The sequence below is a fragment of the Phlebotomus argentipes genome, unplaced genomic scaffold, assembly GCF_947086385.1.
Source record: "Phlebotomus argentipes unplaced genomic scaffold, Phlebotomus argentipes genome assembly scaffold_18, whole genome shotgun sequence".
Taxonomy (NCBI): domain Eukaryota; kingdom Metazoa; phylum Arthropoda; class Insecta; order Diptera; family Psychodidae; genus Phlebotomus; species Phlebotomus argentipes.
Window position 1 is genome coordinate 12,989,424 of NW_026776177.1, and position 25,650 is coordinate 13,015,073.

The following is a 25,650-nucleotide window of genomic DNA, read 5'->3' on the forward strand; positions in this document are numbered from 1 at the left end:
TGGTCTATGACACTTGCCGCTGAGGGCGAGTGCGGCGAGTGGCGCTAGCATACGGTGAAAGGGTTTCAAACAGCTGACACAGGAGCTGAGGAAAACAAGCGAAAACTCTCGATTCCTGGGCATTTGGGGCGCTTTCGAGACATCATGGTGGTGACATACAATGTAGAGTTACCCACGGAGGAGGAGCTCACGGTTCCAGAGGTGAATCTTTCCGGGCCAGCTCTAAAAGCTGGAGCCTTCCATCTCGGGAAGTACTGTGAATTTCAGAACAATGTGAGTGAATTATCCTGATTTTTTCATTCTTTGCATCCTCCTTGGAGTCTCATTGAAGTATTCCATTTCAATTAGTGCACTTTTCTTGCAAGATTTCAGTGAATTATGTAACATTTTTGACCATATTAACATAACCTTAAAGTTTTGTTTTCCTGCATTGTTTCTCTGTCCAATTTTCAGGAGTTTATGCTGTGCCGCGACGAGCTTAAAGACCCGAGGAAGTGTTTGAAAGAGGGAAATGCTGTGACGAGCTGTGCTCTGGAGTTCTTCCGGAAGGTGAAGAAGACCTGTCGCGAAGAATTCACCCAATACACTAATTGTCTGGACAAGAGCAGCCAGGATCAGGCTTTCAAACCGTGAGACAATGATTTTTGCGGGAGAATCATCTCTCTTATCGATTCATATTGTTTCAGGTGCCGCAAGACTCAGGGTGTGTACGATAAATGCATCCTGGACAACTTGCAGATTGAGAGGCCCCACTATGGATACTTTTGCCGTGCTCGGATCCATGATAGCGAGCGCCCGGCGCCGCCCAAGAAGGAGAAGAAGGTCTATCCCGATGCCACTCCTGGACTGCCGGATGACTACCCAAGGGAATCGGCGAGGTATGGCTCCAGGAACCTCATCTTGGAGTAGAGAATTCATGTTTGTAGTAGGAGTGAATTAAATTAAGAGAGGGGAATAAATGCCAGAAACTCATGTATTGAATTAGTTCTTGTCAAATGGAATACAAGTATACTGAAAAATGTAGGGCAAATTCTCTGCTCTCGCCTTAATCGTCCTGCTCCTCGAATGACGGGCTGCTGGGCGAGTAAGTGGGACTCGTGGGACTGTAGCCCTGGGGCGCCGTGGGGCTGTACGCCGGTGAAGACGGCGAGTACGTCGGGGACGCGGGTGACGATGGTGTGAAGGCCGGACTCGTTGGCGAGTACTTGGTGCTACTCGGTGAGTAAGTGCTGATGTTGGGAGAGTACCTGGGACTCGTGGGAGAATAGTTCGGCGAACTGGGGCTGTAGCGGCTGCTCGGCGAGTGTTGCGGCGACGATGGAGAGTAGGAAGGCGAAGTGGGAGAATATTTCGGAGATGTTGGTGAGTACTGAGGTGAGCCCGGCGTGTATTGCGGACTGCCTCCATACGACGGACTGGCCGGAGAGTAGCTAGGCGATGTGGGCGAATAGGAAGGAGAAGTCGGAGAATATTTCGGTGACGATGGCGAATAACTAGGTGAAGTGGGAGAGAAATGCGGTGAGGATGGTGAATAGGAAGGCGTCGTTGGAGTGTAATTGGGCGAAGATGGAGAGTAACTCGGTGATGTTGGCGAGTAACTTGGACTCGTCGGTGAGTACCCAGGACTCGATGGTGAGTAGCTGGGCGATGTCGGAGAGTAAGCTGGCGATGTCGGTGAATAACTCGGACTCGTCGGTGAATACGGACTCAGCATAGAGTACGCCGGAGAGCCAGAAGAGTATCCAGTTTGATGACTGGCAAAGTTACTGTTCGCCGGCGAATACATTGGCGATGCTGGCGAGAAACTCGGACTTGTCGGTGAATAATTAGGCGAAGCCGGATTGTAATTGGGACTCGTCGGTGAGTACTGTGGACTTGTGGGCGAGTACATCGGACTTGTGGGCGAATAGTTGGGACTCGTCGGTGAGTAATTCGGTGACGAGGCGGCACTCGGAGACGAAGCTCCGTAGCTGGGACTCGATGGAGAGTAGCACGGCGAAGCTCCTGGCGACTGAGCAAAGTACGGCGACATCGTGATACCAGGCGATGCTGGAGAGCCCGGATTTGGCGACCAACTCGGTGACATTCCACTCACATCTGACGCTCCAGACGGTGAGAAACTCGGTCCTCCCGGCGTCATGCCACTCACACCAGCCGGTGACCACTCTCCATATCCAGGAGTAGCCGATTGCTGCCACGGAGTCATCGGTGGACTCATACTCGGCGTGGCTCCAGCCCCGAAGAACATTCCAGTGCCTCCAATCATCGACGGTCCCATTGTCGTCGGAATCTCAACGCCCAGCTTGCATTTATCCGAATCTAGAAGTAGATCGAAGCATCCGGTGCCCATTTTCGGTAACTGGCCCATGATTATGTTCTCCGACACACCACGCATTGGATCCACTTCGGCGTGCGCCGCTGCGTCCATCAGTACGTCCACCGTCTCCTCGAAGGAACACCTCATGAGTGCACCTGTATCTTGTCTGTTGATTCCGTGGCGAGTGATGGCCATCAAGTGGCCCTTAGCGGTCATCACGTCACAAAGCAACGCCAAGTGACGATAATTCACGTACAAGCCGTAGAATTGCAGCACAGCATTCATCTCCTTCTCCACAGACTTCCTCACAGCTTCAATGCCAAGGACCTGAGGAGAGAAACACACCCGTTAATTGTGAACAAAATAGAGTAATAAATAATTGCTAATTCACCTGGAATATCTCGCAGATGTCATTACTGTACGTCCTCACGGGATCCACATCCCTCTCGCTCAGCACCTTCATCATGGACGTGCCGTCTGTCTCCAGCAACCACTCCCCAATCGCCTTGAACTCTCCTGTCTCCGTGATAACGATCCTCTTCTTGCTGTCCGTCTGCGGCAAGTGCATGTATACCTTCCCGATTGCCTCGATGCCTTGCAGCGTCATATCAGATAACATATTCGCCTCAATGCATCGGAGGAACATGTCATCCTCCATCTTATCCACTGTGTCCTCTTCATTGTCCTGGAACTTGTTGTCATCGCTGTTCATGATACGAATCCTCAACACTAATTTATCTGCATTGTCATCATTGAAGATGCAGTTCAAATCGTCCCCAAATCCTGCATTGATCTTCTCAGCAATCTGTTCCATAGTCAATTTCTTGTCCGTCATGCGCTTCCTATCCAATTCAATACGCAGCAGCCATGGTGAGATCCGAGTGGGATCAAAATCAGGCATCTCATAATACACATTGACAAACTCCTGATCCTCAGCAATAACTGTGCGCTGCGGATCAGGGTCGTAATAGATTGCCGTGTTGGCTGTCACCTTCCTCAGTGTCGTGTGCTCCAGACGACACAGAACATTCTTCGCCTTCTCCGCGTCCCTGGCGGCACCGCCCGTCAAGAACACAGTCAAGGAAGGAGCTTTGGGGCGCTTCGAAATGTTAATGATCTCCTTGAGACGCGGCACACCGAGCGTCACGTTCTTCGACGACACACCAGCAAAATGGAAAGTGTTCAGAGTCATTTGAGTGGCGGGTTCACCCAGAGATTGAGCCGCTAAGGCGCCCACCATTTCTCCAGGGCTCACTTGAGCCTGCTGGAATCTCGTTTCGATCTCTCCAATCAACCAGTCAAAGGCTTCACTTGTCAATCTAAATTCCTCAGCTACATATTTTGTACATAGCGTCGATCTCACCAGACACTGAAACAGGAGAGTTGCATTTTCATTTGCTTGCTTCGACATCTTGTCATTTCCCGCCACGATAATGCACTTCTGGAGTAGCTCCTTTACGCCTTGCATCACTTTCAATGGACTCAAGTCCGTAGGCACTCTCTTGTTGATGTGGAAGATTTTCTGAACATTCCAAATCATGCGCTGCAAATTGCACGGCAACACAACTTTGCTCTCTCCGCTCGGGAAGATCTGCCTGAGCATTTCCCTGTCTCTGCTCAATTGATCCCACTCAGCTTCCAATTCTTGTATGACAAAGCCCGATTCTGTTAACTCCTTGATCACGTTCTCATTGAAGATCTTCCTCAAGTATCTCTCATTTGACGGATCAAACTTGAAGCGCTTCTCGAAGGCCTTATTTGACAGCTTCACAGTGGGTAAATTCTGGAACTCCACAGTCTCTCCACAAAGTCCATCTTCGCCATAACGCAACTGAATCAACTGTCCCACTGAATTCCTCACAGTCCCATCATAGTGTACCATCACGGACTCCATAGCCTTGATCAGACGTCGTTGAATATATCCAGTTTCTGCTGTCTTCACGGCAGTATCAATCAATCCCTCTCGACCGCCCATGGCGTGAAAATAGAACTCTGACGGAGTCAATCCGGCCAAATAGGAGTTCTCTACGAAACCCCTCGACTCAGGTCCATAATCATCTTTGATGAAATGCGGCAGAGTTCTCTTCCGGAACCCGAATGGGATACGTTTTCCCTCCACGTTTTGCTGGCCCACACAAGCGATAACTTGAGAGATATTAATGTTGGAACCCTTGGATCCAGACACCACCATTGCCTTCAAGTTGTTGTACTCCGTCAGGGATTTCTTGGCTGATCCACCGGTTTTGTCACGAGCATCGTTCAGAATGCGATTCACCTGATTCTCAAATGTCTGCCTCAACGTGTTTCCTGGCGTTGGCTCGAGTTCCATGTTGTGCGCTTTTTGAATCACACCTATCACATCCTCCTTGGCCTTCCTGATGGCCTTCTGGATCTCTTGGTAAGTTTGAGGATCGGCAATTGTGTCTCCAATGCCAATACTGTGACCTTCCAGCAACAGCCAATTGTTCACCACTGTCTGGATGTTTCCATAAAATCTCCCAGCGATATCATGACCCAATTCCAGAAAGCAAATGTGCAGCAGAGATCCTGCCGATGTTCCCAGAGTCTTCTTGCAGAGAATTCCCATGATCAAATCTCCATGCTCCACCATGACTTTGGTATCTCCAGGTGAAATCCACTTATATGGCCCATCATCCTCCTCGTCCGGATGTGTCGAGTGCGTTCGGATCATGTTCACATTCCCTGGAATGATCAGGGAGAATAGCTGCTTGCCTGACCACAAAGGCTTCGGCTTCAGAATACACGGTTGCGGCATTTTCCCGTCCCAAGTCGGCAGCCACATCAGCAGGTTCATCATCTGCTCCTTCTCAATAAACACATCTCGCTTCGTCATCTTCCTCACGGCCGTCAGAGTATCCTGCACAATACCCATGACCGGCTTGTTTGCCTGCGGTGTGATAATTTGACGCGGTGTGATGTGAATGTTCTCAACCTGGAATGGAAAGATAACAGATCGTTTTTCAACACATGACGAAATATAAATAAAGAGAAACACTCACCTCAGCTCGTGTCTCCATTGACTGTGGCACGTGGAGGTTCATTTCATCTCCGTCAAAATCCGCATTGTATGGTGAAGTACAACTCAAGTTCATCCTGAACGTTGACCAGGGCAACACCTTCACTCTGTGTCCCATCATACTCATCTTGTGGAGTGTCGGCTGACGATTGAAGATCACCAGGTCGTCATCTCGCAAGTGTCTCTCCACTTTGTACCCACATTGAAGATGCAAATCGCTGGGTTTGGGATGGAATCGCAGATCAATTCTCTCCCCATTGTCTCGCACAATATACTTGGCTCCAGGATATTGTGAATTACCTCTGCGCACTAATTCTTGCATCCTGTCGATGTTGAATGGCGTCACAAGCTCGGGAAAGGTGAGATTCTGGGCAATGGATCGCGGCACACCCACTTGATCAATTCGAAGATTCGGATCTGGCGTAATTACTGTCCGAGCGGAGAAATCCACTCGTTTTCCCATCAGATTTCCTCGAATTCGGCCCTCTTTGCCCTTAAGACGCGCTTTAATGGCTTTCAGTGGCTTACCGGACTTTTGCATTGCTCTCGGCATTCCTGGGATCTCATTGTCCACAAATGTGGCCACGTGAAACTGCAGCATCTTGATATTTTCAGCAATTACATGAGCAGCTGCTCCTGAGGCCTCATTTTTCTTCAGCTCGTTGTTAGCTTTGATAACATCAGCCAATTTGTGCGTTAGATCGTCCTGATTCTTCGCTGCGCCGAACATCACCACAGCCGGCCGCACAGACAGCGGTGGCACGGGCAGAACAGTGACAATCATCCAATCTGGGCGAGCATACTTTGGATCCATGCCGAGAATAAAGCACTCTTCGTCTGTGATGTGCTTCAAAATCTCCCACACACGTTCAGCTGACACGGAAATCTTCTTCTCCTGCGAATCCTCATTCACATGCTTCCATTCCGCAATCAGCTCCAGGCCTGTCTTCTTGATGGCCGGCTGGTAATGTCCACATCCTCCATGGCCTGTCTTCTTGTTGATATCCGTCTGCAAATTCTCCTTGCCCAAATCCATATCCTCTCCGCCCTCGCAGATTGTCTTTCCGCGACACAGTTCATAAACGTACGCTAGTCTTTTCCTGGGTTGTCCCTTTGACTTCATTACGATTTCCTTGATCTTCGGATTGTTGGGACTCACCAGGAGCTTTGAGCAGTAGAAGCACACGCACCGCAACACTTTAATCGTCTTGGTGAAGAAACCAACGTGAAACACGGGCTTTGCCAAGTCGATGTGCCCGAAATGTCCAGGGCATTCCGTCATGTTGCCAGCGCAAGTTTGGCATCTCGAATTTCTGTCAATCACTCCCTGCCGGGGGTCCATCAGACCCCCCAGTTTGGGTCGGCCGCCCTCCATAGTCTCGGGAAACTGCACGCCACCCTCGGTGCATGACATCCGGCGCTGCAAAATCGAAAAAACTCGTGACTTTGACACTTCAAGGGACGCCACGAGAGCCCCCCAATACTTACAATCTCATCTGGCGCTAGGATGCCAAATTGCACACGCTTCACAGTGCGCACGGGCGCCTTGGAGTCACCGGGTGACATTTTCACTCACTATTATGAGATTTTCCACGCGGAAATAGGGTAAAAGACACTTTTCTCGGAGGAACAATGCGCAATAGTCCAGCTTCCAAGATGTCCTCTGGAGAATTGTGGCGCATGGTGGCGCTGCGGTAGCTTAGTGTGATTGTCAAAAAGGAGGGGAATTTGATTGTCAGCATGTCAGCGTATTCAGAACATGATTTTCGTCATATATCGAAAGATTTTCCATAGAAAATCTCTCTATTCGATTGGGGAAATTGATTTTATTTGTGTTAAATTTGTGGAATCTCAGTGTCAAATGTTTTTTTCGTAAATAATGTAAATGTGCTCAATGCCCATAAGATGTCTCTCACAACAGTGCGAAGTTCGGCCGAAGGAAAACTCCCAGAGAAATTGGGCGATAAAAATTGTTGTGTGTGCCTCAGATTCTCTCATTTTATATTATCAGCGAGTAATTTCTCTCAGCGAACTCCATAGCTTGTAAGTAGATAGTACTTTGGGCGGTAATTGTGGAGAATTCGGCAGTCGCTAGAAAGCAGCGCAACAAGTGTGACGTGACACGCCGGCTTTTTCACTCTACACCACACAATTTTCCAGATTTTCCCATCATGTCTCTTCCGGACAATCTGAAGGCGCTCTTCGAGTACATCGAAGCGCATAAAAATCAGTACATCGATGTACTGAAGGAGGCTGTGGCCATCAAGTCCGTGAGCGCCTGGCCGGATCATCGTCAGGAGATCACGAAGATGGTTCACTGGACGAAGAAGGTGAGCAAGAGTGAGAATCTTGTGGTCCCTGAACTCATTTACTTGTGCTCTTTTGCAGAAACTTGAAGATCTCGGCGCCACGGTGGAGTTGGCTGATGTGGGAATGCAGACACTGCCCGATGGGAAGCAGATTCCTCTACCGGAAGTAATTCTGGGATCTCTGGGAAATGTAAGTTTGCCTTCCATTAATTTCCATATTAATTCCATTGAAAAAAAAATTCCCACGAAACATAAAACGAAGTGGTCAAATGAATTAGATTAGACTTATCGACATTATGTTCTTTGTCTCTTCAAATGAATCAGTGCAACCGCGAATAAAGAAAGAATGACTAATATTTTAATGTCAAAATATGCACATAGAATTCCATCTTCAAACCACAGTGAAGGTTCCCGTGCTGCTGTTGATAAGAGAGTCTTGTCAACAAGCAATTGAAGCTCTACTCGTACTCAAATAGATAATCTCCCACGGAGTACTTCAGCTGCATGATTGATAGGCTTGTTTGATGGCAAACTCACTTTTATCTTTCATGGCTTGTGTATTCTCAGGATCCGGCCAAGAAGACGGTTCTGGTTTACGGGCATCTGGACGTCCAGCCGGCGCTGAAGGAGGATGGATGGGACACTGAACCCTTCGTCCTCACTGAGAAGGACGGGAAGATGTTCGGCAGGGGCTCCACTGATGACAAGGGCCCCGTGATCTGCTGGCTGCACGCCATCGAAGCAATGAAAGCGCTGAAGCAACCGCTGCCGGTGAACCTCAAGTTCGTATTCGAGGGCATGGAAGAGAGCGGCAGCGAAGGATTGGATGAACTGCTCTTCGCCCGTGCTGGGACTTTCCTGAGCGGCGTGGATTACGTATGCATTTCGGATAATTACTGGCTGGGGAAGGAGAAGCCCTGCATCACGTACGGATTGCGTGGCATTTGCTACTTTGGAATTGAAATTGAGTGTGCCAAGAAGGATCTGCACAGCGGAGTGTTTGGCGGGAGTGTTCACGAGGGCATGGCTGATCTGATTTATCTCCTCAACACGCTTGTCGACGTGAATGGCCACATTGAGATTCCCAATCTCTATCGCGAAGTGGCACCGCAGTTGCCCAATGAGAAGGAGATTTATGAGAACATCAGCTTCGATTTGGGTGCTTATCGCGAGGATTTGGGCGCTAAGCAACTCCTTCATCGCGAAGATAAGGTCAAGACGCTGCAGCATCGCTGGCGCTTCCCTAGTCTGTCCATTCATGGAATTGAAGGGGCGTTTTATGAGCCCGGACAGAAGACTGTCATTCCTCGTCGTGTCATTGGCAAGTTTTCTATCAGGATTGTGCCTGATCAGCTTCCGGAACAGATTGAGGAGTACGTGAAGGCACACGTGGAGGCCAAGTGGCGCGAGCGTGGCTCGCCAAACACCATGAAAGTCTACATGGCTCATGGCGGGAAGCCCTGGACTGAGGATCCCAATCATCCTCATTACCAGGCCGCAAAGGAGGCCGTGAAGCACGTCTTTGGAGTGTATCCAGACATGACCAGAGAGGGCGGCTCCATTCCGGTCACACTGAGTCTTCAGCAGGCCACTGGGAAGAATGTCATCCTTGTGCCCGTAGGAGCGGCAGATGATGGAGCGCACAGCCAAAATGAGAAACTGGATGTGCTGAACTACATTCAGGGGGTGAGTATCTTTTCAAACAGTCGAGTTGCAGATTAGGCATAGAATTCGCGGAATCTAAGGTGAACGAATACAGAAATATCTACAACTTGGTTCTCAAGAAAAACAGGGCAATTTCAGTCAGTTTACTCCCAAAATTCTTTCCAAATACTTATCGCTGCTTTTAACACATTATTATTGATAAATCGTATCTCAATCTCTGGCAGTGTTAGCAATATATTGCAGTGCAAACAATTATAGGTCAAAGTGTTAAGAAGAAAGGTCAGAAAATTACACTCACATTACTCATCATATTTCTTTCTCTCTGCAGACAAAACTCCTCGGGGCGTATTTGTACGAAGTGGCTCAGCTTAAGTGAACGAAAAAGCAGAACTCTAACATCACGAGGAAGCATCACAATTTAATGAAATAATAAAGGATCACTTTTCTAACTTGAAATTCCATTTTATTTATTTAAATATTTGCAAAAGATTTGCCGTTGCAAAGACAGACCCTCGGATTAGCGGAAGAGCGGCATTTTATACAATTGTTCGCGCAGAAGTCGCGTGGGCATTTATCATAGGCTGAGGGTATTTTGGCAAGAACACTGCTCCTGGCTAGGGCTTCTAAATGTGGTCGGAAACGACGTCCGTAGCGAACGTTGAAGTTCACTGAGTCCAGAAAGTAGAAGTGCTCTTCAATGGGACCCACAATGATGGTGAGAGAGTGATACAGTGTATTCTTAACGATAAATCCTGAGCGAACTCCGGATTCCACCTTGAGGTGAGTCACTTTTAGCTTCCTTTCTGGTCCAATTGAGGAGAGTTCCTGTCTTAGAGATCGCGAATACTGGAAAGATTTTGTGTGGGTATTTTATCACTGCATGTGTTTTGACTGTTTCCTACCCATAGAAAGTGATTGAAGGCTGGTGGCCCAATGAGATATTTATCGCGCTCTTTGGAGTCTTCACGCTTCTGCAACTCCTGCTCGTCCATCTCAAAAACTTCTTCTATGTGAACTGTTGTTTTGGAGCCCAAATGGGGCTTGAACGTCACAAAAGCCACTTCCAGAGGCACAAACTCAAGCACAGACTTCTCTATGTCCATCGCAAAGAGCGTCTCGACAGAAACTGAGTGTCTACCTGGGACGAGGACGGTGACCAGGAGTAGTGTTTAATGGAGTTTCGCACCATGTGCAAACAAACAGAGGAATTGGAGAAATTTGTCGGAAATTCCCGGGTTGTAAATCACTTTCAGCTGAACTGAAGAGTAGGCAAAGGTCATAAAAATTCAAGGAAGGAACATTTTCGACACTCAAGATGTGCCAAAGCATGATTGAGCCGTTATCTCGAGAACAAAAGGGATTCCGGGATTGCCTTGAACTACCTACACGCAACCCTTTGAAACTATGCGTTTACTCACAATCATCTGTACATTTTTGAGTCTCCTAAGGATTTTTACTGTGACCACACGTCTCCGTATTTATTCTTCTGAGCAGAGCCATCCTGCGGCTGTGGCACTTCTCTGGGTGGCGGAGGTCGTCTCTCCACTGGCGGTGGGGTTTCTGGCTGAGGTGGACCTCGCATTTTCTTCATATACTCCTCGCGATTCCTCTGTCGAAGCTCATCATAACTTGTGGACGTCTTGGGCGGATCCAAGGGTAAGTTGTCATCGAATTTCGTGATAGGAGCTGAGGAAGTAGATGAAAATGGTTTAGTTCAATGCAAACTTGGGAAAAATCACACAAAAAGCGCTGTATGGTATCTTTTCTCTGTGCCATCACACTCACAGATTCACAGGTCAAAGAAAAAGGGTACAAACCCGGCTTTGCATCCGCTTTTTGCGATGAGGACGGATAAAAAAAAAGAGATTTTCAGTAAATTCTAACGGTGTTACATGGAATTTCGGTGGGTTTCTACAGTACTAGTTTGGCTCCAGACTTCTAATCTTAGATTTCTCGGATTTTTCCGATAAAAAATTCTTATCTCTGATTATATTGCGCCACATTACGCTATAATTTATCGGAAAATTGATACTTGAGGAGCCAAAACTAGCAGAAAGAGACCTCCGGCCTTACCATCGAGACTTGGTCTGTAAATATCATCCAATTCCGTGCTTGAGGGTCTCTCGGTATCGAGATTAAGAGCACTGGAGCGATTGCGTCCGTGGGATTCATCACTGTGAGAATCTGTGGAGCTGCCAAAGGCTGACAGTCCCAGTCCTGTTCCAAATCCCTGATCAGGAGCCATGCTGAGAGAGGAAATAATGCTTTTACTCTCAATATTATGAGGCTCTGGGAACTTCTCACCCTTCATACATTCCGCCTCTTTTGCGCTGCCTCAGCATTTCGCCCACTTTTGAATTGGGCAATCTCATCAGCTTCTCAGCACACTTTTGCTGATAGCTGAACTTTCCGAAGAAATATCCTGTAATGACGCCAACGACGACCTTAGGAGTTGCGCCCCATTTAGCGTTGGGCCGAAGGAAGCCTCTCTTCACGCCGAGAAATGCTGCCATTCCCAGTGCGGTGCTTAGTGGGAGAGATCTCTGATAAAAACTGTCTCTGTTGCACTCCTTCAGGACTCTCAATTCTTCAGCTGAGAATTGGAAATTGGCCTGGAACAGTGGGTCGGTGGTCAGAAACTTCTCAGGACGAATCTGTGAGGACAACTCACCCTCGGATGCTGTGGATGCTGAGGATGGTGGTCGTTGGGCTGCCCCGGAGCTCCAGCAGGAGGCTGATAGTACTGCTGTTGAGGATTTGCGGACATTTCTCAAGAATCGGTGTTTCCCAATTTTAACCAAAAATTGCACGCCAACAGCTGAAAAGTCACTTTGGAGATACTCACTAGAGGCACTGGCGGCGTTGAGAAATTTGGCGGGAAAAATATAGCAGAGTCCAAAACCAGTCACGTGTATGCAGAGTCATTTGAACGCATGTTGAACGGCGGCCAAGAATGCAATTCATTAATTAGCACTGAAGGTACTTTACTGATGACTCTGGTCATTCAATTAAGCGCTAAGAAATCTTTCGGAAAATTTGGGATATTTGGCGCAGACAGACAGGAAGTTGGATGCGAACGATGCGAATTAATTGCGTTGATCATCACTCTATTGCACGCTGAACTGTGAAGATCAAGATCAGATATAATGATAAATCCTCAAAATGTGTGTTGTCATTCATCAGACGATCACGCAAAATTGCGAGGAATTTCCTGCCATTTTCATCACGATCTCAATAGTACAGTGAAATGGAGTGAAAATTTTGCATCTTTCAACCAAGCGATCCTCACAGCTTTAGAGTTTTTTTTTTTTGGGCAAGTGACCAATTTGCGCTACAGATGGAATTATTCATATCCTGGCTTCATTATTTGAGCCTTGACTGTCGAAGATTGGCGATTACTTAGGGATCATATTGATTTCTACATGGAATCTTCAATCTTGTAAGTTTCCACGACATTGTGTGACGCGGAGGGTGAAAAGTACGGCGCGAAATGTGTGTTTACACATCATGGCCTCAGTTTTACGCATGTGCGAGAGAAAATTATACCCACAGACATTTTCACGGGCGGGTATTTTCGTCAGTCTGAGTCGAGCAGTGGCGCACAAAGAGCGTGTGCTTTCCAAAGCCAGTGGAGAATAGTGTTCCTGTGCTCATTGAATGTCTGCCGTGATAGACGTAAAATGATTCACGTGGACGAGAGTGATCCAGTTGGAGGTGCGTTGAGAATCAAAGATCGATCTGTGTGTGATTGAGTGACCTTCACACGCGCCGACATTAAATTCCATAAATTTCCTCAACTTCCCTCACTTCATGATCTATGTTTACACGATCACTCTTGGGCTGAAGACGTTGAAGATGAATAAACCACCTGTTCTGCTCCGCTCTTTACAATATGTTCACAATAACAAACGCGCCCCACGGACAGTTTGGCGAATCTTCCTTGAGCGCCAGCAGAGAGAACAATTAATGTCGCACAGTCTATTTTCGTGTTGTGGGAAAGCCATTTCAGAGACACTTTCATTCATTATTCCGCTCACACCAAAGCAACATTATAAAGCACGATGGATTTATGTAGATTCTCTTCTTGCTTGCCAAGAAAAAAATCTACGCTCTTCTCAAATTGTCTCGTTTGCCAGTTGATTTACACACCCAGTGTTGTGATCGCAACAGGAACAAGATCACTATAGAAATAATAAACATTCCTTAGTATGCTGAGAAATTGAGGAAATTTATGCCAAATGTTGCAGAAGTGGAGCCGAGTTTTCCCCACCGGACCATTGAAATTCATAGGGATAGAGTGCCCAGTGATCTCTATGAGATCTCCTCAGAAGAGCTCGGACGGTGAGTGATCTTCTGAACTGTGGGGTTTGCCTCTTTCTCATGGTTCATCTTAATTTCAGCGGAAAATACGGCACGGTTTTCTTGTGCCGTGAACGCGCCAGCGGCCTTGAACTTGCAGCCAAATTTGTCCCATGCCCAAAGCGTGAAGATCGCCGAAATATGGAACGCGAGATCGACATCATGCGAACACTTCAGCATCCGCGACTCATTCAGATTTACGATGCCTTCGATGATGGCAAGACGATAAGCATCATGTTGGAATTGTTAGTAGAACGCGATCTTTAGCGTGAGTTGATCACTGATCACGTGTTCTATTCTAGGATCTTGGGTGGAGAATTGTTTGAACGCGTTATTGGGGATGATTTTGAGCTGACTGAGAGAGCATGCACGGTATTCATGAGGCAGATTTGCGATGGAGTAGACTTTATCCACAGCAATAGCATTATTCATTTGGATCTCAAGGTAAGATGGATTGTTGACAATCGATAGAAATGGGTGAAAAAATGATCTTTTCAGCCTGAAAATATCCTCTGTCTGACTAAGACGGGAAATCGGATAAAGATCATTGACTTCGGATTGGCCAGGCATTATGATCCTGATAAGAAGCTCCAGGTGCTCTTCGGTACTCCTGAATTCACAGCACCGGAAGTCGTTAATTTTGACCAGATAGGTTTCTACACGGACATGTGGAGTGTCGGAGTGATTTGTTATGTTCTGTACGACATCCCTCCACCCAATCTTCCCTGTTATTTTAATGACATATTCTTCCAGATTGTCCGGCTTGTCGCCATTCATGGGAGACAACGATGTGGAGACAATGACAAATGTTACACTGGGAAATTATGACTTTAACGATGTTACATTCGATGCAGTTTCGGATGAGGCAAAAGACTTCATTCAGAAACTCCTGGTGAATTCGGGAAGTGAACGTTTGACGGCCAAGGAGGCGCAGAAACATCCGTGGCTCAAGGAGTCCGCTCAGAATACCGAATTGCTGGGCACAAAGACAAAGCTGAAGCGATACGTGATTAAGAAACGATGGATAAAGGCTGTCTACACGATCATTGCTCTCCAACGAATGGGAGCCAAAATCGATTTGGATCTTCTATGAAGTTATCGTGTTCATTTTAAGTATTTATGTCACTCTTATCAAAGAATTAAAAAAAAATTAAAATTTCACATAGCTTGATAGTAGTTTCGACCAATCATTTCGTTTAGACATGTGATCGCGTTCCCAACTTTTAAGTAGTCAAAGGCAGTCATCAGATCATCCAAAGAGCTTCCATGCATCTGCAAAGTTCAGTCAATCAGTAGCTATACACTTCTACAGCACTGAAGAAATATCGATGATCACTCACCTCGATTGCATTGAAGAGCGTCTTAGTTGGATTTGATGATCTCTCACAGATAGAGATTTGCGATGATTGCTCTAGAACCATTGCCAATTGTTTCCACAAGCCATTAGCATTAAATATGTCACATATCTTCGCTAAGCAAATATCATCCAAGAGAGAAGATTTGCTCGTCGGTTCAGTTTTTATGTCCACCATTTCCTCCTTGACCTCCACCAGAGGCATATTGTGGAACTCCTGCAAAGCATAAAACTCCCTTCAGTTTATCATCTTAGCCCACAATCACTTGATATCATCTTACTTGTAGCACTGCCAAAATTTCCGGCTTGTTTTGTGCTAATTCAAACGAATTCTTCGCCCTGTCCATGTCCGCTTCATCCTCAATTGCAGCCAATTCTTCGTCTTGAGAGATCTTGAAAAAACAAACAAGCCCAACCTTAACAAGCTTGATTCATTGTCAAAATGTTTATCAGTGATATACATTTCAGTTCGATAGAAGACTCATTTTACCCGCTTATCTTAATGATTATAGAGTGATAATTGCAGAAGGAGGGAAATATTTTGATTTGCTATAATTTTACGATGACTAAGAAATTATTTGTTGACCTTTCGTTTTTGTTTTTTTTTTAATATCGACATTCTGAACCATACTGACATACTTATTGCAAAGATGTAAATTTGATGTGAAGTAGAAACACTTTGTATACTCACTTTGATGTTATGCTCATTGGTCATCATTGGGTCAGCTTTGTGTTCCAGCAACAGCTTCACGATCGCTTTGGAGTCCGCGCTTTCTGTGCAGGCGCAGGCCATTTGCAGTGGCGTGTATCCTGCGGAGTTAGTCTGATTCACATTGATGCGTGTTTTTACGAGCAGGAATCTCACGATATCCACTGCACCCTCGACAACAGCGATGTGCAGAATACTGTTTCCATGTCGATACTCTGCTATTTTCACCGAAGCGTTCGCTTCAACGAGTCTCTTCACTGCCTCAAGATCTTGGTTCTTCACGGCGAGGTGCAGAGCTGTCATGCTTTGATGGTTGCTCAGGTTTATATTCAGCTCCTTACTCTTGGACGTGTAATTAGCACGATCTAGAATCCTAGCCATGCACATGTGGCGTCTCTCGGCCACAGCCACGTGCAAAGGAGTGTTCCCATTGATATCCCTGGCATTCGGATCAGCGCCAAGGTTGATCAGCGGTCGAATGAACTCCACCTTGTCCAGATCACACGCCACATGAAGGCAGTTCTCACCTCTCTCGTTCACATTATTAAGGAAGTCATTCAAGTTGAACTTGTGGATGATCTCCAGGATGTTCTTCACTTTGCCTCCATTCTGTTTTATGGCCCAGTGCAGCAAACTAAAGTGTGAAATAATAAATTAAATTATACCTTATTTTACTTCATGCATTTTATTTAGTAAGGAAAAGGGAAAGAAAAGTGATTTCAAGTGTCTCAATTTACGCATCATTCCTAATCTAAGAAACTCACTCTTCTCCTTCTCCAGTCTTCTTGGGCTCTGTAAGGAGTTGATGAAGAATCTGCTCCATTTTGAAAGGCGCCGAAGAACCGTACATGCGAGTTAGGGATAAAATCTTCTCATAAGTTGCTTCATTATTCCGATTGACACGGGGAGGATAAGATTCTTCCTTCCATCCTCCCTGCGTTATCAAATGACCTTTTGGAGGCGTTTGCGAATCTTTGCAGAGAAGAGCTGCATTTGAAGGTCCCGCGCAGTCTAGCATACTGATATCAGTATACATAATCTTATATTCTGGAAAGAATTGCAATCGTTGTAGGTGAAATAAATATTCTCAATGTCTCTCTCTTACCGTCAGAATTTCTCTCGAAATGTTTGGCGAAGTCCGCTGAGATGGACAGCTCTTGCAGGATAGGATCATTATCAGCGTCGTTCAGCAGCTGATTAAGGGTCTCATCAATATTGTATTCCACGCTGATCCTGGGCATTTGCTCCAGCTGGTTCACAGTCATTGGGATGTCTGTGGAATTGAAGCTGTCGTTGGGTCGCGGACGTTTCCTGGGCGCCATGATATCGAGGCACGGTGTATAGGTAAAGGGGAGAGAATCACTCCTGTCGCCATCACTGGGACGCTCAAGTTGAATCTTAACATCCTTTTGAGTCCTAATATCCTTCTTGTGATATTCCGGTGTGGTCAATACGATCCCATACTGGTGATGGACATCTATTTCAGTGAAATTTCCATATGCACTCCAAATGCATTGTCCACTCTCGTCTTCTTCGAAGAATCGCACCTTGATATTCTCTGGAGAGACATAAACAGCCCATTCAAAAATACATTCACAGTGATTGCGGAGGCAATACTCACTCCGGTTAACTTTCTCCACAAAGAGGAACACCTCATCACCTCCGTTCACGCTGCTGGCGGCACTACTCATTCTTACTATCTTCAGCTCACCAGTCTGGGCGCTCTCTGCAAGGGAAAAGTCCCATTATCACACTCTTATCTGTGGAATCACACAATGACTCACTCATGTTGTTGATTGTTGCCGAAAAGACTGGCTCGCAGAGCGTCTTCAGCTGTCCCGTGTCGTCCTTCACAAAAGCCTGGAAGCACAGACAGACCTGGTTCAGGTTCATGTTCTTCTCCTCCCTGGTGGCGGTGTCCTTCAATCTCTCCTCATCACGGAACGTCAAGTCTGCTCCTCTCTCTGCCTCTTTGCAGGTCTTTAGCTTCTTAAAGAGCTCCTCCGCGATATACTTCTTTGCCGTGTGGATGATGCCCATGCCGCGAAACTCTGCATGAAATCCCGTGCTTGTGGACACGATGACATCGTGAGGATCTTCACGATCTTCGTCGCCATTGCGAACTACTAGCTTATGGGAATGAGGCATGGGCCGGTCGGAATCGGTCTGGTACAGAGAGCAGCGAATTATGGCTTCACCGCGAAATCCACAGAGCTGAAGCGATCCCAAAATTCATCAAAAACTACCTGATTTTTACATTCACTCTCGGAATCTCACCTGGACAGTCGGGTAGAGCTTCTTGGACTTGTCATTTGTGGCTGCCATGAGGGATCCATGACTACCGTGCATCTCTGACTTATACCTGAAGCGGAACTTGTCCATCGGTTGATGGACAATCTTCAGATGAGGCTTCTGGGCGTTCTGAAGTTGCAGCATTTGATTCATATCATATGATAATTGTCCAAGGCTGCTTCCCGGATTATAATACGTTGCCTCGCTGCCGTCACTTGTGGAGGAGTTGGAGAGAGGCGATGGTGAACTGGAAAAGCTGCTGCTATCTGCAAAAACCCAGAGAAATCCTTGAAAATGTCACCGAAACACAGTAAAACGCAATTCAGTGCTAACGCTACTAACCAAGAACTACTTCTCGCCTCTGGCTGTCCAGATCAAGAATGGTTGGCATTGCGAATCCTGAATGGTGTTAAGAGATGAGAATTGTGTTGATCAGTGCGAAACTAAATTCTCTTCACTGGGAAACAAGGACTACAGAAAAAGTCTTCCAACTCTGACTTTCGCAAGAGACTTTTCAATACTGACTCTAAGCTTGAATCCAGAGTGAAACTGCGGAATATACACGTACAAACCTTTATCTCGTCATTACTCACCATGCGAATTGGTGTTGATACTGCCTTTTCGCGATAAAACGCTTTTTTCACGCCTCCGAGTTTGGTTGTGTTTGTTGTGACGTTTTGGGCCGCGGTAAATCCCCGTCAATTTGTTGGAAATATGGCTTGCTAAGGTTTCATGAAACTTTGAAAGAGTGGCTGAAGTTTTCGATGAAATATTTGTGAAGAACAATTTTTGACGAAAAACGTATTTTTTGGGCCAATCCTTCTCTCAAAAGCATAGACCTCAAGATAGACCTTTTAAAAAGTCTAATAAGTCGATTAAAAATTTTGACTATTGAAAATTGGATTTAGTAAGTTGCGTAGATAGAACGAATTATATCTTGGACATTTCTGAAGTATGTGCTGTTCGTCTTAGATCCTTCCGACCCTGCATTCATAGATGCTTACAGACAATGCATTTTCTCCGTTTATTAAAATTTATACTCTTTCTTTTTATTATACAATTTTTAATACATTACTCTTCAATGTATTTTTATTTCATATGGTAATTAAGTTTCTGTATTTTTCGAGAAATCTTGGAATCATTTTTTGGTCAAAATCTAGTCAAAATCTGTTACATCTTCCTTTTCAGTTATATTGTGAAAATTTCACCACACATTTTGAAAATTTCCAGACCCATTTTCTCTGTGTTGCCATCGCTGGGCCGTTGCTCGATTTCATCGCGTTTGAATTGAAGTGCGTCGCACATGGCAAGACGCGCGGTGAAAGTTTTTCGGTGTTCGAAAAACCACCCAGTGCGCTGTGGCACCCCCAAACGCCATTATTTTCTCTGGCTGTTCCGCTAAATTCCACGACAATATTCGTGATTCACGCATTCGCAGCGCGCTCAATCACGCCAGAACCCGCGTGAAATTGTGTCCAGTGCCGTGTCGGTGGTGTGCAGTGTGGGTCTGAGTCAGTGTGAGGTGAACGAGGGCTGCGATGGGCTGCAACGTGAGCACCAGCTCCAAGGAGGCCGAGGAACGCTCCCGGAAGATTGATCGGGCTCTGCGAGCGGAGGGGGAGCGCCAGGCGTCGGAAGTGAAGCTCCTGCTTCTAGGTAGGTGCATGGGACGTCCAATGGGATGGGCGCGGCGTGGAATGCTGGGTGGCTGAAAAGTGGGGCTCCGGAAAGGCGTCTCCGGCAGGTGTGACGTGATACATTTCACTCTCCACCGGGCGCCGCTTGTCGATCCCGAGTGCTTTTCCGCCTAATGTAAATATTTGGGATCAGAAATAGAGCTAATGAAGTGGAATTTTTCCGAGCTTATCTCGCGGGGCGGCCAATTGGGCGAAAATCCCCCGAGCAGATCCACTCTGTTGCCCGATTCATTAACCTAATTGGCGTCTCTGGGTGATAAAAGAGACACAAGTGTGATTCATCATCAGGCGAGACTCCACAAATCATACTCGCGACGATGGCATTTCATTCATGTCGCCTGGAATTCATTCATAAACTCGCGATCGCAGAAGTCATTTGTGGCGTTCTCTACACCCTGGAAATGCATTGGGGGCATATTTGGGCCGTAAGAACCACACAACAGACAATCCATTGAGATGCAATATAGGCGGAGTGTGCAAGTGGGCGGGGTACCAGAGTTCTCCCTAAAACCACAATATTATGGAAAAATAATTTCTTGCATGATTTACACGGTGTTTGCTGAAAAAAGTGCCTCACATTGACGTGTATTATTGTGGAAAAGTCAATAAATAATCAGAGGAATGTTTACACATTAAATTACAGAAGAATTTTGGGCATTCCTTTACCAATAAATGCTCTTTTTCCTCCTCTATTTTTACCATCTCTACTACACTTACTTTTTTGCGTGTTTCCACTGTGATTCATTGGGAAAAACTCTCCACGACTGATGGTATCTGTGCGTTGAAGAGATTGGAAAATATTGAAGTCCTCATTTGCCATTTCGCCCACGATATTTGTCCATCAAATTGTGACATTATTGCTTACCCCATTTTGACTTTTCCTTAAAGGCGCTGGAGAGTCTGGCAAATCGACTATCGTGAAGCAGATGAAGATCATCCACGAGTTGGGCTACACACAGGAGGAGTGCGAGCAGTACCGTCCGGTGGTGTATAGCAACACAATCCAGAGTCTGATGGCCATAATTCGGGCGATGGGACAGCTGAGGATAGACTTTGCCGATCCCAGCAAGACTGACATTGCGCGGCAGTTCTTCACATACGCCTCAGCGGCCGAAGAGGGCGTCCTAACGCCAGAACTGGTGCAGTTAATGAAAAAACTGTGGAGCGACATGGGCGTGCAGGCGTGCTTCTCGCGATCGCGCGAGTATCAGCTTAATGACTCGGCGGCGTACTACTTGAACTCCTTGGATCGCATCTCGCAGCCCAATTACGTGCCCACGCAGCAGGACGTGCTGAGGACGCGCGTCAAGACCACAGGAATTGTGGAAACGCACTTCAGCTTCAAGAACTTACACTTCAAGTAAGACAATTCAGTTATGTTTATTATGCCTTTGATCGATTGCGCTTATTTTGCAAGATTTTATGACAGTATTTTATTGAACTGTGGGCACAATTTTGACCAAGATATAGACCAAAACCTTAGGAAATACTATAAACTTTGTACTATAACAATGAGATATCAATCTTTGCTTGATATTTGAGGTGATTTATTGCTCAAAATTGTGTAATTACTGTAAAGCAATCTAATCAATTATTTGTTACTGGAAAAATGTTACTTTTGAAGACCAGAATCGTGACTTTATTAATAGGTTTTGGGTACATAAACATGGCTTTTAGTATTCTAACTGCTTTTTGCTATGCAGATTAAGTGTGAATTGGTCTGAAATGCAATCTAAGTTCATTGCAAAAGAATCAATTGTTAATATTTTGTACATTGCAGGATGTTTGATGTCGGCGGTCAGAGATCAGAGAGGAAAAAGTGGATTCACTGCTTTGAGGGTGTCACAGCAATAATCTTCTGTGTAGCCTTATCAGGATATGACTTGGTCCTGGCTGAGGATGAGGAGATGAACAGGATGATTGAATCTATGAAGCTCTTCGATTCGATTTGCAATTCCAAGTGGTTCGTGGAGACATCGATAATTCTGTTTCTCAACAAGAAGGACCTCTTTGAAGAGAAGATCACGCGATCACCGCTCACAATTTGCTTCCCAGAATACACAGGTTAGTGAGGAGTTGTGGCTTGTCCTTCAGGAATGGGAGGATGTTGAATGTGAGTGATTACATATTTCAGGTGCAAACACGTACGAAGAGGCTTCGAGTTATATCCGGATGAAGTTTGAGAATCTCAACAAGAGGAAAGACCAAAAAGAAATCTACACGCACTTGACGTGTGCGACAGACACCAACAATATCCAGTTTGTCTTTGATGCCGTCACGGATGTGATTATCAAGAATAATCTTAAAGATTGTGGACTATTTTAAGAATGAAGAAATCACAGATTCACTAAAAACACACGAATAAAAATTTAAAATTAATATTTATTGACATAAAAATCGGATCACAGCACAACTTACCTACTTTGTCAGATGATTCGCCTTTTGAGGGAAGATTTTTTTTATATCTAGTATTATTTTGTCACTCTTGCTCACAAAATTCATTCGTTTCACAAAGCATTCCTGAGATTCTCTTTTCGGTGAAAGAAAGTATTGATAAAGCAAAAAGATTTTCTCCTCAAGAGTGAAGGATCGTCTGAAAGTGGATTTGTTCGAGCTTCAATTGAGAAGAAATATTTTTAAAAAGAATATAGGAGACAAAAATTTATTGAATGTGTCTTTAGATGTTGACGTTACGTGATAATGTTGTGTCTATATTGTTTTCCATGCAAATAAGAAATGAAATAACGCTAAAAGAGTTTGTACAAAAGAAACATTGAAAAATTTTCACGTTGAATTGACACACTTTTCTGAAGAAGAGATTCAGAAAACCTGTCATATGTTTAATCCAATGAGATTTTAACGACTGAATGAACGCACAAAGTTCATTTTCACCTTGATTTTCTTCCCTGAATATATATATGAAAAAAAGTGAGATTACTAAGGGCACAAAATTCATGAATTTCTTCACCATCAGGCATTGTATTTTTTAATTTATTTCTAGAACAGCTTCATCTGAGGCAGCTTCAGAGATTGAATTATGACATGATTTAAATCAATATTTTGAGCATTTTTATGAAAAAATGCGTATTTTTTATCATATTTTCACAAATATACTTTTTTTTATTTCCCAAAAAAAACATCTAAAAGAGAGAAACGAGAGATATAAGAATATATTTTCTGACATCTTTAAGTATTTTTCTCCCTATTGAAATCATCAAATAGCTGAATAAGTGCACAAAAGTACAGAGATGAAGCACAACTCTGTACAATCTTCTCATCGAACAGCATTAAACTCTCTGCATTTCTTTTTTCTACTCAAAAGGCATTTCTTTGTATAATATTTTTAATGTATAACCGAAAATTTTTTATAAGATGTTTTCAGATGAGAATATTTTTTAAAGAATTGAGAACAGTAATTTTTGATGGATGACGAGATAAAGAAGTAGAAATTTATATTAATATTGAAATGAGATAATAATTAAATTGTATATTTAAGCAGAAATTTCATTGTGTCTTCAATTGTTCTCTGCGGAATCCGGGATGGATTTCTTCTCGCGGATGCGTTGAGTCACCGTTCGGGCAATGAGGATGATCTCTTCAAAGATGCGACGCAGCAGGAAGAAGCAGTGCTGGCAGGCGATGATGCTGTGATTCACTGCGTTCTTCATTTCCTGAGAACGAGCCACAATCAGAGCGCGATCGCAGGTGATGAAGAAGGTGGTCTTTGAGATGTCCAGGAAGAGTTTGGCCTTGTCCAGAGCAAACTTCACAAAGTTTTCCGAGTCTTCTGTCCGTTTGGCGAACTTGTTAGTCACATTTCTCGTTTGTTCGACGATATTTTCACCAAAAGCCCTCATTCTGGAATGCACAAAGTCTCCAGGTTCGCTCTTCAACTGCAATTTGGTGGCCATTAGACGATAATTTGGAAGCGTCACTAGGATTGATGATCGTCTGCTGAATAAGCGATTCATTTTTTCTGGATGCGAACAACTCTCGGAGTGATTCCTTAGTTTTCTCTCCAAATTTCATTTTAAACATTCACATTCGCTGGATTCCTTGAGAAATAATTGCTAGTGCCATTTTCTAAGGCTGTCCTTTATATTCAAAATCAACGAATATGTGAATTTTGCTCACACATTAATCACAATATCGACGGACGCTCTCTTGTGACCTTTGATCTCAATTCCGAAGCAATGATCTCTTTCAGCATAAACACGAGAGATAAGGTCGCATCGAGTCTGTCGCATTGTCAGTTAATCAAAGTCAATCATGGTGAAAATACGTGGATTGTTGGTCTTTTGTGCGACTCTTGGTGTTTTGGAGGCCAGAAGATCCTTCTGGCGAGGAAAGAGTTTCCATGAATTCTATGGGGATCCCATAAATCGTCCCTGGAGACAACCTTTGCCTCCTGAAGAGTGGTTTGAACAGCAATTGGACCCTTTTGATTCAACCAACAATGAAACTTGGAAGCAAGTCAGTATCTTTTGCTCTCTATTCATGTTTATTGTTTATATTGACGGTCCCGTTTCTTGTCTTTTAGCGATACTTCTCCAATAAGGACTACTTTCGACCTGAGGATGGGCCAGTATTTCTCATGATCGGCGGAGAAGGAACAGCCTCGCCAAGATGGATGGTTGAAGGCGCCTGGATCCACTATGCTAAGGAATTCGGGGCTCTCTGCTTCCAGCTGGAGCACCGTTTCTACGGGAAGAGTCATCCAACACCTGGTGTGACTACAGATGACCTGATGTATCTCTCTTCTGAAGTGGCTCTGGCAGATCTGAGTTACTTCATCGTGGAGATGAATAAGAAATACAATCTGAATCCTGCTAATCGCTGGATTGCTTTTGGAGGATCCTATCCGGGTTCTCTGGCTGCTTGGCTGAGAGAGAAGTATCCCCATCTCGTGCACGGTGCTGTGAGCTCTAGTGGTCCTCTCCTGGCCAAAGTGGACTTCCGGGAGTACTATAATACTGTGACTGAAGCCATTGCGGAGTGCAGAAATAGTGTCAAGGATTCCATCAAGCAAGTTGAACTGCAGTTACGAACAGAACTAGGAAGACATGCTCTCAAGGATCAGTTTCACCTCTGTGATCCTTTGGACACGTCCAATGAACTCGATGTAGCCAATCTATTTGAGAATCTGGCCAGTATCTTCGCTGGAGTTGTTCAGTACAACAAAACTCCTCGATCCAAGCATAATGTTGATGAATTCTGTGGGATTATGAATGACCAGTCAAAAGGGCCACCTGTTAATCGCCTTGCAATGTTAAATAAGATCATTCTCGAGGATGAGAGTAGTCCTTGCTTGGATTTCAAGTATGACAAAATGATCAGTGATCTCCAGGCGACGTCTTGGTTAGCTGCAGAAGTTGTGAACGGAACTCGCCAGTGGATTTTCCAAACTTGCATGGAATTTGGCTTCTATCAGACTTCAGATAGCCCATCTCTGGTGTTTGGAGATCGCTTCCCCGTAGACTTCTTCACTCGCCAGTGCACAGACATTTATGGGGATCGCTTTACGAAAACCTCAATTGAGAAATCCGCGCACAACATCAATATCCAGTACGGCGCACTGGACACAAAGGCCACCAATGTGATCTATGTGCATGGAACTGTGGATCCTTGGCACACTCTCGGGCTCACGGAATCGAACGACGTCGGTGTGAAGACAATATTGATTCAAGGAACGGCGCACTGTGCGAATATGTACGAACCTCGGGATGAAGATCTGCCCCAACTTAAGCAGGCGAGGCTGAAAATAAAGAACTTCATTGCTGAGCTCTTGAGGAACTGATGGGGGAGCTTCCATGGTAACTGAAAGGACGCTTTGAGTTACCCAAGTTACCAATAAATAAAGCGTTACAATAAAAGTGGTTTTTACTTTATGGTCTTTCTGGTCAAGATTGAA

The 25,650-nt window shown here is 45.2% G+C and overlaps 8 protein-coding genes across 10 annotated transcripts; 5 read left to right on the plus strand and 3 right to left on the minus strand.

Moving 5' to 3' along the window:
- Window positions 1-18: 18 nt before the first annotated feature.
- On the plus strand, window positions 19-972 carry LOC132259583 (NADH dehydrogenase [ubiquinone] 1 alpha subcomplex subunit 8). The gene is made up of 3 exons (XM_059757279.1): window positions 19-273; window positions 454-629; window positions 687-972. Exons 1-3 carry the CDS (start codon window positions 145-147, stop codon window positions 907-909), a joined length of 528 nt encoding a protein of 175 aa, XP_059613262.1. The 5' UTR covers window positions 19-144; the 3' UTR covers window positions 910-972.
- Window positions 956-6,997, minus strand: LOC132259575 (DNA-directed RNA polymerase II subunit RPB1). Its single transcript, XM_059757268.1, has 4 exons — window positions 6,843-6,997; window positions 5,338-6,774; window positions 2,709-5,270; window positions 956-2,644 (listed from the first exon to the last, which is right to left on the minus strand). Exons 1-4 carry the CDS (start codon window positions 6,918-6,920, stop codon window positions 1,046-1,048), a joined length of 5,676 nt encoding a protein of 1,891 aa, XP_059613251.1. The 5' UTR covers window positions 6,921-6,997; the 3' UTR covers window positions 956-1,045.
- Window positions 6,998-7,165: 168 nt separating this feature from the next.
- LOC132259577 (cytosolic non-specific dipeptidase) lies at window positions 7,166-9,747 on the plus strand. The gene is made up of 5 exons (XM_059757271.1): window positions 7,166-7,397; window positions 7,515-7,684; window positions 7,743-7,853; window positions 8,231-9,349; window positions 9,657-9,747. Exons 2-5 carry the CDS (start codon window positions 7,526-7,528, stop codon window positions 9,702-9,704), a joined length of 1,437 nt encoding a protein of 478 aa, XP_059613254.1. The 5' UTR covers window positions 7,166-7,397; window positions 7,515-7,525; the 3' UTR covers window positions 9,705-9,747.
- A 29-nt stretch (window positions 9,748-9,776) lies between these two features.
- LOC132259581 (OCIA domain-containing protein 1) lies at window positions 9,777-12,184 on the minus strand. 3 transcript variants are annotated; one of them, XR_009468319.1, is made up of 6 exons: window positions 12,000-12,184; window positions 11,633-11,940; window positions 11,402-11,574; window positions 11,146-11,160; window positions 10,231-11,014; window positions 9,777-10,174 (listed from the first exon to the last, which is right to left on the minus strand). XR_009468319.1 is itself a non-coding variant. In XM_059757277.1 (5 exons), exons 1-5 carry the CDS (start codon window positions 12,093-12,095, stop codon window positions 10,782-10,784), a joined length of 825 nt encoding a protein of 274 aa, XP_059613260.1. In that variant the 5' UTR covers window positions 12,096-12,184; the 3' UTR covers window positions 9,777-10,781. The 3 variants fall into 3 exon arrangements, 2 of the variants coding, with proteins under 2 accessions (XP_059613260.1, XP_059613261.1); XM_059757277.1 differs by having other exon boundaries at window positions 9,777-11,014; XM_059757278.1 differs by lacking the exon at window positions 11,146-11,160 and having other exon boundaries at window positions 9,777-11,014.
- Window positions 12,185-12,893: 709 nt separating this feature from the next.
- LOC132259580 (myosin light chain kinase 2, skeletal/cardiac muscle-like) lies at window positions 12,894-14,780 on the plus strand. Its single transcript, XM_059757276.1, has 6 exons — window positions 12,894-13,042; window positions 13,576-13,669; window positions 13,729-13,932; window positions 13,990-14,131; window positions 14,186-14,385; window positions 14,441-14,780. The coding sequence occupies exons 1-6, from the start codon at window positions 13,009-13,011 to the stop codon at window positions 14,778-14,780; spliced, it is 1,014 nt and encodes a 337-aa protein (XP_059613259.1). The 5' UTR covers window positions 12,894-13,008.
- Window positions 14,781-14,845: 65 nt separating this feature from the next.
- Window positions 14,846-18,708, minus strand: LOC132259576 (nuclear factor NF-kappa-B p110 subunit). The gene is made up of 11 exons (XM_059757269.1): window positions 18,636-18,708; window positions 18,385-18,441; window positions 18,028-18,308; window positions 17,535-17,964; window positions 17,372-17,476; window positions 16,856-17,308; window positions 16,515-16,797; window positions 15,733-16,384; window positions 15,323-15,433; window positions 15,028-15,258; window positions 14,846-14,959 (listed from the first exon to the last, which is right to left on the minus strand). Exons 2-11 carry the CDS (start codon window positions 18,431-18,433, stop codon window positions 14,846-14,848), a joined length of 2,709 nt encoding a protein of 902 aa, XP_059613252.1. The 5' UTR covers window positions 18,434-18,441; window positions 18,636-18,708.
- A 356-nt stretch (window positions 18,709-19,064) lies between these two features.
- LOC132259579 (G protein alpha i subunit) lies at window positions 19,065-22,071 on the plus strand. The gene is made up of 4 exons (XM_059757275.1): window positions 19,065-19,698; window positions 20,628-21,099; window positions 21,520-21,803; window positions 21,874-22,071. The coding sequence occupies exons 1-4, from the start codon at window positions 19,581-19,583 to the stop codon at window positions 22,062-22,064; spliced, it is 1,065 nt and encodes a 354-aa protein (XP_059613258.1). The 5' UTR covers window positions 19,065-19,580; the 3' UTR covers window positions 22,065-22,071.
- Window positions 22,072-23,993: 1,922 nt separating this feature from the next.
- On the plus strand, window positions 23,994-25,649 carry LOC132260151 (putative serine protease F56F10.1). Its single transcript, XM_059758102.1, has 2 exons — window positions 23,994-24,212; window positions 24,280-25,649. Exons 1-2 carry the CDS (start codon window positions 24,009-24,011, stop codon window positions 25,534-25,536), a joined length of 1,461 nt encoding a protein of 486 aa, XP_059614085.1. The 5' UTR covers window positions 23,994-24,008; the 3' UTR covers window positions 25,537-25,649.
- Window position 25,650: the final 1 nt, after the last annotated feature.

Bases quoted from the DNA above. Each gene is read 5' to 3' on its own strand.
- LOC132259583 (XM_059757279.1), top strand. From the start codon at position 145: ATGGTGGTGACATACAATGTAGAGTTACCCACGGAGGAGGAGCTCACG. The intron at 274-453 runs GTGAGTGAATTA...TCCAATTTTCAG, and splicing joins ACTGTGAATTTCAGAACAAT to GAGTTTATGCTGTGCCGCGA. The intron at 630-686 runs GTGAGACAATGA...ATATTGTTTCAG, and splicing joins CAGGATCAGGCTTTCAAACC to GTGCCGCAAGACTCAGGGTG.
- LOC132259575 (XM_059757268.1), bottom strand. From the start codon at position 6,920: ATGTCACCCGGTGACTCCAAGGCGCCCGTGCGCACTGTGAAGCGTGTG. The intron at 6,775-6,842 runs GTAAGTATTGGG...TCGATTTTGCAG, and splicing joins TCCTAGCGCCAGATGAGATT to CGCCGGATGTCATGCACCGA. The intron at 2,645-2,708 runs GTGAATTAGCAA...TTCTCTCCTCAG, and splicing joins ACATCTGCGAGATATTCCAG to GTCCTTGGCATTGAAGCTGT.
- LOC132259577 (XM_059757271.1), top strand. From the start codon at position 7,526: ATGTCTCTTCCGGACAATCTGAAGGCGCTCTTCGAGTACATCGAAGCG. The intron at 7,854-8,230 runs GTAAGTTTGCCT...GTGTATTCTCAG, and splicing joins TTCTGGGATCTCTGGGAAAT to GATCCGGCCAAGAAGACGGT. The intron at 9,350-9,656 runs GTGAGTATCTTT...TTCTCTCTGCAG, and splicing joins TGCTGAACTACATTCAGGGG to ACAAAACTCCTCGGGGCGTA.
- LOC132259581 (XM_059757277.1), bottom strand. From the start codon at position 12,095: ATGTCCGCAAATCCTCAACAGCAGTACTATCAGCCTCCTGCTGGAGCT. The intron at 11,941-11,999 runs GTGAGTTGTCCT...CCACTGTTCCAG, and splicing joins AGCATCCACAGCATCCGAGG to GCCAATTTCCAATTCTCAGC. The intron at 11,575-11,632 runs GTGAGAAGTTCC...TTCCTCTCTCAG, and splicing joins AGAGGCGGAATGTATGAAGG to CATGGCTCCTGATCAGGGAT.
- LOC132259580 (XM_059757276.1), top strand. From the start codon at position 13,009: ATGATTCACGTGGACGAGAGTGATCCAGTTGGAG. The intron at 13,933-13,989 runs GTTAGTAGAACG...GTTCTATTCTAG, and splicing joins ATAAGCATCATGTTGGAATT to GATCTTGGGTGGAGAATTGT. The intron at 14,386-14,440 runs GTACGACATCCC...ATATTCTTCCAG, and splicing joins GGAGTGATTTGTTATGTTCT to ATTGTCCGGCTTGTCGCCAT.
- LOC132259576 (XM_059757269.1), bottom strand. From the start codon at position 18,433: ATGCCAACCATTCTTGATCTGGACAGCCAGAGGCGAGAAGTAGTTCTT. The intron at 17,477-17,534 runs GTGAGTCATTGT...TTTCCCTTGCAG, and splicing joins GGCAACAATCAACAACATGA to AGAGCGCCCAGACTGGTGAG. The intron at 17,309-17,371 runs GTGAGTATTGCC...ATGTCTCTCCAG, and splicing joins TGTGGAGAAAGTTAACCGGA to AGAATATCAAGGTGCGATTC.
- LOC132259579 (XM_059757275.1), top strand. From the start codon at position 19,581: ATGGGCTGCAACGTGAGCACCAGCTCCAAGGAGGCCGAGGAACGCTCC. The intron at 19,699-20,627 runs GTAGGTGCATGG...TTTTCCTTAAAG, and splicing joins AGTGAAGCTCCTGCTTCTAG to GCGCTGGAGAGTCTGGCAAA. The intron at 21,804-21,873 runs GTTAGTGAGGAG...TACATATTTCAG, and splicing joins TTGCTTCCCAGAATACACAG to GTGCAAACACGTACGAAGAG.
- LOC132260151 (XM_059758102.1), top strand. From the start codon at position 24,009: ATGGTGAAAATACGTGGATTGTTGGTCTTTTGTGCGACTCTTGGTGTT. The intron at 24,213-24,279 runs GTCAGTATCTTT...CTTGTCTTTTAG, and splicing joins ACAATGAAACTTGGAAGCAA to CGATACTTCTCCAATAAGGA.